The sequence below is a fragment of the Notothenia rossii genome (assembly GCF_949606895.1).
Source record: "Notothenia rossii genome assembly, chromosome: 2".
NCBI classification, from domain to species: domain Eukaryota; kingdom Metazoa; phylum Chordata; class Actinopteri; order Perciformes; family Nototheniidae; genus Notothenia; species Notothenia rossii.
The window spans coordinates 34,425,718-34,439,507 of NC_136904.1; the positions used below are offsets into that span (position 1 = coordinate 34,425,718).

Genomic DNA, 13,790 nt, shown 5'->3' on the forward strand with positions numbered 1-13,790 from the left:
TTTGAGGCAAGATAGATTTTTTATGCATACTAATGAGACGAAAGCGGGATGAATCTTTCTACTCATATGGCTCCTCCAGATTTCTTAATTCCGATAGTCAGTCCAGATTCCACCTGTAACCCTTCAGGACCTGATCATCTGTGCTGATCATCAGTGCCAACCTGAGCTTTCTCAAGGCACAGACTGTTTACAAGAAGTAAACGTAGTCATTTTAACATCACCCATTGGCTTGTGGATTACCACTTTGAAGCCTTGAGTTTTGACACGAGAGTCCACATTTTGAACAGTCCAAGGTAACAGCTATAATATGAAATCACAGAAAGCCCCTGAACATGGAGGTTGTGACCTGTCAATCACAAGGTAAAAAGGTCCTAAAGCATGAGCTGCTTTTCTGTATTTCACTCTAAATGGGACCATAATATTAAAAGAATAACATCATGCTTTATTAAATAAGACTTAGCGATTGAGAACTTTAAGCTTTTTAGGAAATAAGTTAATAAATCTTTTCATAGACTTCTATACAGTCACACACTTTTTTTTTAACCATGAGTCGCTCCTGCTAGATATTACAAAAGGTACTTTGGCATTGGCTTCACATTTCACACCTAGAGGTTGTTGCTTTTTCTCATTTGTCCAAGTATTCCTGATACCTCAACTTTTAATGTATTGCCTTCGTCATCTAACATTTTTTATTTGATGAAATTCCCATCATAATCGCTATACTTTGCGTTGAGTGCGATTCAGCAAACCTTTGCACGCTTACTGTCTCAACTCAAATGTTGAACATGTTGGACCCCAAATCTGCTGAACATCAACTTGTCACTGTGAGCATGTTAGCATACTAACACATCCCCAAATATCAATTACGTTTGAGAAATGCATCAACACATACACAAAATAGAAACACACATTGTTGTGTTTTCTATGCGATATCAGTAATTCTTCAAAAGAAATGTCAATATAATGCAGATTTTCCCGTTTATTGTAAATAAAAGCCCATTTTGATAATACAAACATATGATTTCACCGTTAAAGATATAGCTGTATTGGTCTATTGAGAGAGTTCACTGACAGAATCTAAATGTCTATGAAAAGTTATCTCATTACTGTATGTAATATACTGCAACATATTATCAAGCTAAAGATTATTACACTGTTTTTGGTACATTTGTTTTGTATTTTTAAAGGAATATCTTGATACAAATGTGCCTAAGTCTAAACAACTGGTCTTTAATGTACATCACTTAGAGTAAAAATGTGTATAATGTACTTCAAGTTAATGTAAGATATGAAATGACAGATTCTTGTTTGGGTCCTAAAGAAGTAAAATATATAAATCCCAAATTCCCACACATTCAAGTATCACTCTATCAACTATTCCTGCTAATTCTTACTTAACCATAACAACTCTAAAACAACTTAAGTAAATGACTGGAAACCTTTTCCCATGAAGTTGACAACAAGACAGTGGCAGCGGAAAATAATCCAGCAAAACCAGACTGAATGGAATTCTGTTTTGACAGCAGTCCAGCATTTTTAAGTTGTGCCCTACCCTAAAACTGGTTTAGAAAATAAATTGGGAGTGGTCGAAGACCTGCAACATAAGAGAAAGCTAGATAGAAAGCGAGATAGCTGAGCCTATTGTTCCAAGACCAACATGGTGTTCTATTCTATTTAATTGTTATCAGCCTCAAAAGAGTAACTCTTTAAAGGATAGGGTTGCAATTTTTTGAAGCCTGTGGTACGTAGAACAATAAAGGATTAACATGCAGTGTAGAACTGAGATTATTTGGGTTTAGTTATCATAGCTAGAATTTAAGAGAGCTTTGCAGTCTTCTTCATTTCTCTTCCTTGTGAAGTAAACAACAACCGCAACTAACATCGCCATGGATACAAAGAAGGCGCTGGCAAAGACCAAGGTGCTGATATTGGCACTGAGGATCTCCTCGATTCCCCATCTTCCTGAGCTGGATTCAGTGTCTTCCAGAAGAACTGATGGTACAATCACTGAAAGACAACAGGATAATGTTATTATAGTTTATAAAATAGATAGATAGATAGATAGATGGATAGATAGATGGATAGATAGATAGATGGATAAATGGATAGATAGATAGATAGATAGATAGATAGATAGATAGATAGATAGATAGATAGATAGATAGATAGGTACACTGAAAAAAACGAAACGTTGAGTTTAATTAAATGTATTATGCCAACAGATTTTACATAACTCTGTTTTTAAGAGTGCGCTTAAGAACTTCCTTTTTGATAAAGCTTATAGTTAGGGCTGATTAGATTCAGCCCCTAGTTTTGCTGCTATAGGCAGTTTGTCGGGGGACACCTTACTTCTTCCTTCTGTCTGTTTGTACCTGTGTACTCTCATGTTCCGAATAACCCAGCTTCCCCAAATTTCTTTTTGGTGTCTATCTACGCCGGGATCCTGATTCCTGATCTGAGTCCTGGACTTCGAGTCGTGGCTGAACCTGTCACTGTGGTCCTGCCTGACTCTCATCATACTTCTTCCCTGATGGCTCCCACAGGATTGTTGACATCCTCGTGGATTCATCTTATTATTATAGACACATGCATTTCCAAACATTTGGACTACCTATGTTGCAAATGTATTATCTTTTCAATTTACACACGGCATCTATTGCACGCCTGTCCGTCCTGGGAGAGGGATCGCTCCTCTGTTGCTCTCCCTGAGGTTTCTCCCGTTTTCCCCTTTAAACTGTGGGGTTTCTTTGGAAGTTTTTCCTTGTACGATGTGAGGGTCCAAGGACAGAGGATGTCGTATTGTCATAATGATATTCTGTACAAACTGTGAAGTCCACTGAGACAAATCTAACATTTGTGATATTGGGCTATATAAATAAACATTGATTGATAACTCTATTAGGTGGTTAGTTGAAAGCAATGTTATTCAATAAGTAAGTTCAACTTAATATTATTGCTTTCATCTAATCTAATACAGTTATGTGAAATTTGCTGACATAATACATTTAATTAAAGTCAACGTTTCAGATTTTTCAGTGCAGGTAGGACACACACTAACCTTCAGCAGTTGGGCGGCCCTTCGTCATCACACTAGGTTTAACATCCATGGCTGGACTCTTTTTAACCACAGCAAGGTTTTGATCCATGGCTGCAATGGGATCAGCGTGCCCGATAAACCGGAAAGGACCCTGGGTAATTGAGTGGCTGAATGTCTCCTTGACAAGCGATCTCCTGCGTCTGCGGGATGGATCTGACAGACAGCCCTGGGCACATCTTGAATAGGGAGTCCCAGGCTCACACAGGATGACGGAGCAGGTGATGTACACCTGTGAGTGGGGGGGGGGGGTGGTTTAGATGAAAAGGAAATCAATTCATGCTTCAACAAGAGGGAACTATGGGTCATGTTGCACAGTTTTTTGCAATCAAACATGTCGTTTCACAATATTCAGGTTGTTTTTCATCCCATTTCATCTGGTCTTAACCGTTCTTTTGTCTGTATTGAGTAGTCGTACCATGGCCACTGAGACTTCTCAACTCTGATTGGCTGCCAGTAGTAGATTCACTTTTAATAAGTATAACAGGAATACCTCTACTACTTGTTTTTGTAGTTCTAAACCAATTAACCACTTTGAATTGTAGGTAAATATTGCAGCTTTGCCAAATTCTATTTGTGTAAACATAAACAACAACAACAAATATATATACTCTATAGTTGACTTCAATTAAATGTATTATGTCGACGGCTTTCACAAAACTGTATTAGGTTAGATGAAAGCAATAATATTACGTTTAAATACTAAATGATAGGTTCAACCTAATATTATTTCTTTCACCTAACCTTTTACAGTTAGTTAGAAATGTGTTGGTGTAATACATTTCATTAAAGTCAACGTTTCAGTTTTTCAGTGCATGAGAGATAAATGGTGAAACTGACGATGGGGATACATTTGATAATTTTACATCTCCAATTGTCTCTCCATTTTTTAACCCATGGATAAACATGTTATATTATTTTAAAAACAGACATTGGGAGCAGATCTTTGCAGGATCGTTTTTTGTTTTCAGAATCAAATGACAAGTTATTCATTTGTTAAAGGAGTGACGTCCTTAACTTAAAGATAAAACCTTGTGACTTGTTTTTTCATGTAAGCTCTTCTGTATTAAAGTTGTTAGTTTGACCTATCCCTCCTGTAAAACGTTCCCTTTTTTCGCCCTCTTCATTCGATAATACTACACAGTTTTCTCCAGTGCTCCTGTCATAATCAACTCTACAGTTGCTTTTTAATCAAGTACAGCCTTCTTTGGCCAAATGCTTTGAGAAGTCCCTCATTTCAGATCATGCTTCAAGTTTACCACCAAATTCAACTGGGCATCGCATCTTCTGTAAGTTATTTATTGCATTCATGTGTGTGATACCATGTTAAGAGGCTCACATTGAAACTGATGAAATGAAAGTGACAGGAAAACATAATAATAATAGAATTTCTACTGAGACCTTTCAGTCAAAAAAACTAGACTCTTCCCCAATAATTAAGTATTCAATATTATTACCTGTTCATAGTTTCCACTGAATTTGAAGGCTTGAACTTCAAAGTTGTAGGTTTTTTGATTGGATGGGTAGACCACAACTGTCTCATCCTTAAGACACCTGTGAGAAATATAAATTGTAGCATGTCAAACACACACACAGATTAAGGAACTGCATATTAAATATCCTTATTATGATATGCCCATGTCTTAAATCAAACAGTTTGTGATTCCCAGAAAGCATCAGCACTCACCCGTTCTTGACGAGGTCATAGGAGAGGACATTTTCGGGGTTGTTATTAGGAGTGGCTTTGCATGATTCAACAAACAAGGTCACGCTTGGTAGTTCCGAATCTGCCTGAATGCCCATGTAAATTGTATCCAACAGCATGACTTCCACTGGATAGTTGCTGGCTTCCACCTTACTTGTAAAGTTGTTGTCATTGTATATCTCAAAAGTGTATCCAAAACTGCCGAAGTTGGACTCTGTGAAAATGTATTTAGACTTCTGGAGGTTGTAGTAGCTGGAGATGCTGATGGTTTTTGGAAACTGGCAAGAGATATCGATTTTAATGGCCTTCCTGCGGATAATAACCTCGCTGGGAAGCTCGTAGGACAGAATCTCATTTGCGAAAACCAGAAAGTCCCCTTTGTCCTGTATTTAAGAAAAATAAAAGTGATATAAACACGTTAGTTTCTTAAAAGGAAATTAACAAAAATGTGGAGTTCACACAATGCAGACATTTTGACATGTTTTATAGTGTTCTTCTAATCGCCATGCAAAAAACCTATAACTATAACCAGTTGCAAATGTATCAGATAGAACATTTTGTATCATTTGTTAGACGCTTTTATCCAAAGCGACTTACATACATTCAGTACTGTGGACAATCCCCACAGGAGCAATTTGGGGTGAAGTGTTTTGCCCAGGGACACAACGACATGCTGACTGCAGTGGAACTCGAACTTGCTACCCCCCCGATTCGAAGTCCAGCACACTACCCACTGAGTCACAGCCTCCCTATTATAATGTAAACGTTTTTCCTAACCAGAAGTTTGGTGCCGCAGGTGCTGAACGACATGACGCCCAGGATGTGAGTGCCGTTGGAGGTGAGAGAGCATGACGAATCTATCAACTGAAGGAAGTTGACGTCGATGCCAGGCATGGAAGATTTATCCAGAGCCACTGTCATCTTGTTTGGTGAGCAAGTAACAGTAGCTTTCCCTGTTAATAAATCACAAGTACGTTAACTTAACTTATTTCTTAATAAGGGCTACCAAAGATGTTCAGATGTACATTTTATATTATTAAAGCCAGTTGTAAATGGGGACAAAACGTGACACAACATTTTTCTCCACATTCTAAGATTATCTATGTAACAGTTTTACTCATCTGAAGTTCTAAAATACATACACGTGTTATTTTCTGAATGTGATTTGCTTTTTGAGTACACCCCTTTTTCTATATAATGGTTGGATCAGAATTACTAGACACTTCGGATAACCTACTTTCTGAGAGTACTGTGGTTAGACTACAAAGGATAGACGGATTCAATAAAGGATTCCAGAGTGTCAAAAAGTGGTTCAAGGTAGACATCAAATTCAAAGACAGCATAGAACTTTAAATAATAAGGTAGCAAGAACTTGAATCAAACTACTGATTCATTCAGAATTTGCCATTAAAGTCTGGGAGACCAACCAAAATGTCCAACGCTGACTCGAATTCTCATCATCTTGGCAGTATATCGGTAGACTGGACATTGCTGAACCCTCACAACACACTCAGTGCATTTTTTCAAACCTTACGCACCGTCATGTTAATGTTGCAAATTGACTATAAACTACAACATTTCCATGTAATGGGGAAATATTGACTACTTGAGGTGGAAAATTACTATTCGCATAGACTTAATTTTAAGATCCCCAGAAATGTAGAGGCTTTAAAAACCTGTTAAGCCCCAAGCCTGTTTTTCAGGTCTCAGGCTCGAAAATGACATTCCCAGAACAAATGACCATATCTTCACTTCTAAAAGGGAAAAATTAATAATCTTTTTTCTCAAAGCAATGATAAACCTGTGAGTTGGATGTAGAAAAGTCAGAATCAATATAGAATTTTTTTTATTTTAGAGTAAATTCAGATTGAACATAGTAAAAAAATGTAAATTATAGTTTCCGTCCAAAACAAACCCATTATTACTTATAGTGAAAACCAACCTTAAATGATGGGATAGTAGACTAAAAGCTCTAAGAATCCAAACTGTACCCTGTATCCAGATTGATCCAAAGAAGTGAAATTTGACCTTTTTAGAGAGGTTTATTTGGGTGTATTTGCCATATCTCTGGAACCCATTGGCCGATTTTGATGATTGACACTTATTTTGAACCATTAGAGCCAATAGAATAGAGAGGGAAGTTCCTAAATCCACCTACACGTTACCACGAGGAGTGTCAGTGATGCGCACGCAGTTTGCCCAAAGTTATTTATTGCATTCATGTGTGTGATACCATGTTAAGAGGCTCACATTGAAACTGATGAAATGAAAGCGATAGGAAAACATAATAATAATAGAGCTTCTACTGAGACCTTTCAGTCACAAAAACAAGACTCTTCCCCAATAATTAAGTATTCAATATTATTAGAGAGTGATGCGCACGCAGTTTGCCCAAACCGAAAGCTATGTTATGCTCCGAAAAATGAAAACTGAAAACTAGGCTTATTGCCATAAATATGACGATGGATTATCAGTAATCATTTCAAAGTGACACAGATACATTGGATTAACCTTCAGCAGCGTTTATCTTCGATTTAATGCCCTTGAACACAACTTTTTATCAGTAAACAGCAACGGTAGTGTAGAGTTTTGGTCGTGGAGTGATGATACTTATAACATTGGAATCTATGGAATCTCAGCTTTCAGATGATATCTTGTTTGTGCAGAACCGATGAAGTATAAAATATTTCTACCGTGAGTTCTGCGCTAAGTGCGTTAGCATTTTTTCGCTTAGTGCTGTTTCAGAGACTCGGCGTTAGACTTGTGTTTTGTTTCGGTAAACATTTTCATATCGTCAGTTAGCTGAATTTCTTCCCGTTAAGTGGGTATGACACATGAATAGGTTGTTAAATGTTAAGAATCCCTGAGAGTCTCAGGGCTTCTTAACATTTCTTAGGCTGAGACACAGTTTCGTGAATATTGTTGTGTTTTGCCCATTGAATACTGCCTTGAACCGATATTTCTCCATCTTGTGTAACACCCTCTCTTGTATATAAGCATGTGAAGGACAAGGTTCTTGCAAGGATAATAAATACATGTATCCTGTTTAGAAACTCAAGCCGGTGACGAGTGAGTAGTATGAACATCGCAAAGTAAACCCAATCTATTTACGGAGAGACTCATTAGGAGGATTTCCAAAGCAACTTTAACAGAGATAACCATGTTGATCAACAAACCTTGAATGAGAGCTGCTTGGGTCACCAGGACAACAACACACCTCATATCTGATTGGCTGCAAAAACAGAAAATACGTTTTAGTACAAAATGCAACACGAAGAAGAACATAAGTAATGGTAATGATTTATATACTGTTGTCCCTGCCGGTCAGTCCACCATACATAAGCAGGAAATGATAGCACACATTAAGTAGATAAGAGCATTCACCTTTGATTGGTCTCTGCAGTGAAGCAGACCGGGACGATTCGGTACAGGTCGCTGTGCAGTGGCGTCCAGCTCAGAATCAACTCAGCTGTTCCTTGCTCACCAGCTTTGAACTCTTTGGTCATGTTCTGAGGGCCACTGACCTGGAAGTCATTTATGCTTCAGGAATGGAGACAAAAAGAAACAACTTAAAATCCTGACATGTTGCTTGTCCATAATACGGGGTCTTTCTCTAACATTATATACCTGGCCTCTGTAGCCTTTGCTTGAGCATAAAGCTTGAATATCTGACCCATGGTGGCATGAAGAACATCACCATGTGAAGGAGTCTTAGACAAGAACATGGGCTGCACACGGCCATGTTCACAGCTTGATAGTGGAGGAAGAACTGAAACACAGATACAAGAGGAATTCAGTTTTTAGTTTTCTTAGACTTGGGCTTTTTGTTGGGGTTTCTGAACTTCCTGAAGTCATGTGTTGTCCATTGCATGTCTCTAGAATAACAATCTATCAGCTTATTTTAGAGGCAGTCATGAGTTAGGGTTAGGGTTAGGATATGAGGGTCATTGTAGACTTGTTTAATTTTTAGGACAACCAATGACTTAAGGGAGCAGGGATAATCCATTAACAGTGATTAAAAAAGGCATCACTGGTAATTTATCTTTAAAAAATAGACACGACTAAGCGCTTTGGAAATAAAGAAATTGCATTTTGAGGTAATGGTTTCAACTTAACATTATCGCTGAACTGTTTTTCAATCAAAATAGAATGTTGCAACGGAAATGTGACATAACAATTGCATCTCTCTTATAATCACTTCATGACCCTTTTCATCACAATATCACAACTTAAAAATATCAAGTGTCTTTAGAATCAGACATATGTCCAGATGTGTCTCTCTAATGAACATTAACTCACTCTCCATGGAGAACTGCAGCTTCACTTTGCAGAGAGGGGGGGAGTTCATGTCGGAGCCCACCCGAAATACGGAGGTCCCGTCTGCGTAGGTCAAAGTGATGTTTTTCCTTGAGAAGTCCTCCAGCATCAGCTCGAACACGTGGACACCAACATCCACTTCACCTTTAGTACTGAGTACGCATTTACTCTGGCAGGACACAGAGAGTTATAATATTATTTAAAATGACCACACCAAATATAACCCAAAACAAGTCAAAATCAAGAGTTCAGAACGTAATTTAACTAAAGTTATTATCACCCAATTGTACTTAAATTATCTCATTATGCATAATATCTCTTAACATATTTTTATTTTAAAATATCATTATGTTTTTATCACTATCATGTTTAATTTTTGTTTTGCAACGTTGAAATGTGTCTATGTCGAGCAAATGTTGTATACTTTTTGTATGAATGAGTACATTTGTCACTTGTAATTTCACATGTCAAATAAATGTAGTGGAGATTACATTCAATATTATGTATTTATTATTAAATGGAGAAGAAGTATAAAATGGCAGAAAAGGAAATAATAAAGTACAAGTACCTCAAAATTGTATTTAAATGCAGAGTTTGAGTACATGTTCTTACATTCCACCACTGCTTTTAAACGAAATACCTATATCTCTCTGAATATTCAAAGAGTTGAAGAAAATTATTTCTTAACGTTAAAAATGTAAAAGCTTTGGCAAAAATGTGTATGAGTAATAAGTACTTTTAAAACTTTGTCTAAAATACAGTATGGTAGGTAAATATATATTGTAAATGTGTAACCAGGACCCCTACTACTACGTTAGCATCCATGATAAAGCTAAATATATTAAACTAAAATAAAAAATGATATACAAGTTGAGAAAATGATATTACTGTTGAATGCTTAGTGTTGCAAATGATCATTACAGCTCCTGTTAGTTTTTAACATTTTATATGCATTACCTCATCAAGAGTGAAGTTTGGTGGAGCTGCAGCATCTGAACTAAAGCGACATCTCACGTGATCTCCATCGGGGTCGTGTGCCAGGATATGAATCTGTGAGAAGCAGTTCTGAGGCACCCTGCATGAAAACAAAATTGAATTTGTGTTTACTATAAGTGAAACACAGTTGTACACAGAATCATATTTTAGTTAAAAACACTTTGCATCTTGGTTTGTTTGTTTTATTTTCCTCTAGGATTTACAGATGAAGAATCACAAATACCATAACACATATTTATCACAATGACAAATAAAAATATAAAAACATTTTCATCACAATTTGTTTTAATTTAATGTTACACATGATCTGCTGATGATCATGTGTAACATTATGTGCAACATCTCAGAAGTGTTGTTAATGTGTTTAAGGGATTAGGGTAGGGCTGATCATGTAAAGAGCAAACAATGATACTATGGCAAAAATATATTTTGCTAATATGGGAGTGGTATTCCATTATATATATATATATATATATATATATATATATATATATATATATATATATATATATATCTTACAGGTGGTGTTTGTACTCTTCTTTACCTGCAGAGCTCTGCTATATGTGCTTTTCATTGTCTTTGTTTCTAAAAATATATATATTTTTACCGTAAAGAAGACACCGTTGTCGTTAAGGGGCAGCTGTTGAGGGCGTGTGAGTCAGATCGACTTCCAAGGTCCAACTCTGCCTCAGACGTCCAATTAGTTTTTCCGTCCACATTAGACCCCCAGCAGCAGCCTGATTGGCTGAAGACAAGAAGATACAGTGTGCTCTCAATATGAAATACATTGATGCAACTTGGAAGTACTAAAAACGAAACCACATCAACTGTTTCAAAAGCAGCTCTGTCATTGTTTACCTGATCCCTGCACATAAACACACCCTTTTGGCAATGTTCATTTCCTCATAGCATAGCTATTTGATATTTTCTGTTCCTTATGCCACTGATAGGCCAGAAGATTAAAATAAACAAAAACATATTTTTACATACAAAATATTGGACCCTATAAACAACATATTTGAAATGAAACAAATACAAGTGTACACATGTTGTAATAATAATAAAGGGAGTCAATTGGATATTTGGATTTAGAAAAAAAAATTAGTTTGTTCCATGGCAAATCTAAAAATACATATGTACTGACGATTACAGAACCCATATATGTTAAACATGACGAGGACTCTTGTGTGTAGGCCATCATGTTTTTTAAAATGACACCATTTCAAGAATGTGTATCAGGGGATAGGCCTTTTTCCACTGAAGACATTTTGACCTGTCACAACTACAAAGGCCTAGCTGTTAGAAATAAAGTGACTGATGGCTGAATACCATTTAGTTGCCTTGAGTTCAGCTTCCTGGTGTATGCAAAACTCATGTATTAATGGATTTTAAACACAAATATGTGTTCCTAGTGGCATGCTGGCTTACTCAACATTTGAATAGTTCATTATTAAAACCTGTGCTTTTCCTATCACTGATATTCAGAAACACACAGTGTTGCTAATTACATTAACGGCAGTGAGCCAGGGCTAATGATACCGTGAAATCAAAGCAGCAAAATAGTATTCATTTAAAAATGTTTTCAGTTTAATGTCATTTGTTATGTTATTTTCAAAAATACAAATATATAAATACAAATCAAATCTAAGTTATTTCTATTTGTCCAAGTTATATTTTTATATTTCTTTATGGCATTTTTCTGTATGTTTTGACTGAAAGTCGGAGGAATTTGTTCAAAAGTTCAGTACAATTAAAGGTTATAATTAACAAAAAATGTAAGTGTAACCTGCGTTTTTGTGCTTTTCAGCTCTGTTTAAGGAGTCCACTCCTCATCCTTTTTAAATGTCTTTACAGCAATGTTTAATGTCATTACTTAGGTTTGGTTTACTTATGCAGTGTTACACATTGACTATCATTGAGTCCCACATAGGCATTTGGGTAACAACCACAGTTGAAACACAGGAAGTATGAAGTCAGAGTAGTTGGATTGTTGTGAGCTCGGCTTACTTCAGAGAGAAGGATGTTTGATTCTTCCGGACGGCTGCTGTTGCGTGCATTTCAGACTGGCACCACCTGCCCTGGCCCGTATCATCCTGGTCCGTTTGTAGGAAACTGGACTCTACGAAGCTCGTGCAAACCTCACTCTCACATGTGTGCAATGGCTTGTCCTGGCAGCTGCTTCTGCCATTCTGTCTGTGATGAAAAGTCACCTACAGGGGAAATAACAGCATTGATACCACGTATAGTAGACAGTTAACTCGGTGAAACTGAGAAAACTGGATGAAAAGAATGTTCATGTTTGTTCAACCAGATTTTTGTACTGTTTGCTGGACTTAGCAGGTTCCAAAAAAAAAAAAACCCCTCAAAGTCAAGCCAGTGAATACTTTGAAGATGGCGTAACAGATATCATTGACTTTCAGGTTTTTCACACTCTGATAAGCTCATGTTCAATAAACACATTTTGAGATGCAACTGTTAAAAAATATTTGTATATGGACTTAATGAAGCACACAGGTTCATTAAGTCCATATTAGTTCCCTTATATTATGTATGCTTTATTTGAATTATTTTAAAGGCAAAACTTGATGATGATATACAATTATTGTTACCGTAGACTTCTCAAATAAGTAACCCTCTAGCATTCAACTTTATGATTTATTTGCAGTTCTATATTACAATATATTACAGCATGACTATTTTAGGCAGATAGTGATTTAAAAAGAATACATACCTTGTACGTCCCATCCCTCTGCTTATGTGCAGGCTGGAAAGTAATGCTATCTCCATAAAAGCTAAGCGTCGATGAAATCCCCGTCAAAGCCAACAGCAGCAGGTAAAACGCTCCTGCCTCCATGATGTCCAACGAATTATGTTTCTGCAAAATGCTGTTCAGTCAGTTTCAATCTTACAGATTTGAGGCGGCTCCCTATGACGTAGACCAACAGGACTAACCAGATATCTGTGCTGAACGGTAAGAAATAAAAAAATGTTTAGACTCAAAGGGTAATGTTGTGGTGGAGGATTCTTTTTTCTATGAACATGTAGTAACATCGTGTCAAGAGGTTGTATCCCACACCTTGTGTTTCATTTCTTTTTGTCAGGCACTGATTTAATGGATGGAAACTGTGTTGGGGGACCGTGTTTAATACCTCCAGTCAGTACGCATGAATGGGATCAGGAGTATGATAATTGATCCCATTGACAGTCAACAATTGAGCAAAGAAAGCCTCATATTGCTGTTCGACAGCACCCATTACATCTAATACAAATCTGTCCTTAGGCATTTATTCATTTATATCTCTGGGAAAGTGGGAAAAAGGTAAATTATCCAAAATTAATATATCTCAAAACATATTTTTGCCCAAACATACACTTATGGCGCATTTCCATTGCAGGGCCTCGCTCGGCTTAGTACGGTATAGTTGGGCCTTGTTAGGCATCTTAGGACTGGCTCACTTTATGCTGCGTTTCCATTACAGTTTAGTAGCTGGGGCAGTAATGGCCCCTACACACGGCGGCGTGCACTGAAGCTTCAACGCTTCTGCCCATTCACTTTGAATGGGGTGACGTCATGCTTCGCCAAACTGCATTGTGGGAGCAAAGCATAGCTTTTCTCGCGTTGCTCGCTTCAAAAGTAGAGCAATGTTCTACTTTTGAAGCTTCTACGGAAGCGTCAGC

The 13,790-nt window shown here is 37.1% G+C and overlaps 1 protein-coding gene across 1 annotated transcript; it reads right to left on the minus strand.

Moving 5' to 3' along the window:
- Positions 1-961: 961 nt before the first annotated feature.
- Positions 962-12,975, minus strand: LOC307029252 (uncharacterized protein). The gene is made up of 13 exons (XM_079665027.1): positions 12,844-12,975; positions 12,120-12,322; positions 10,720-10,857; positions 10,074-10,191; positions 9,099-9,285; positions 8,427-8,568; positions 8,184-8,339; positions 7,976-8,031; positions 5,577-5,752; positions 4,782-5,182; positions 4,552-4,648; positions 3,059-3,326; positions 962-2,007 (listed from the first exon to the last, which is right to left on the minus strand). Exons 1-13 carry the CDS (start codon positions 12,964-12,966, stop codon positions 1,796-1,798), a joined length of 2,277 nt encoding a protein of 758 aa, XP_079521153.1. The 5' UTR covers positions 12,967-12,975; the 3' UTR covers positions 962-1,795.
- Between the last annotated feature and the right edge of the window lie 815 nt (positions 12,976-13,790).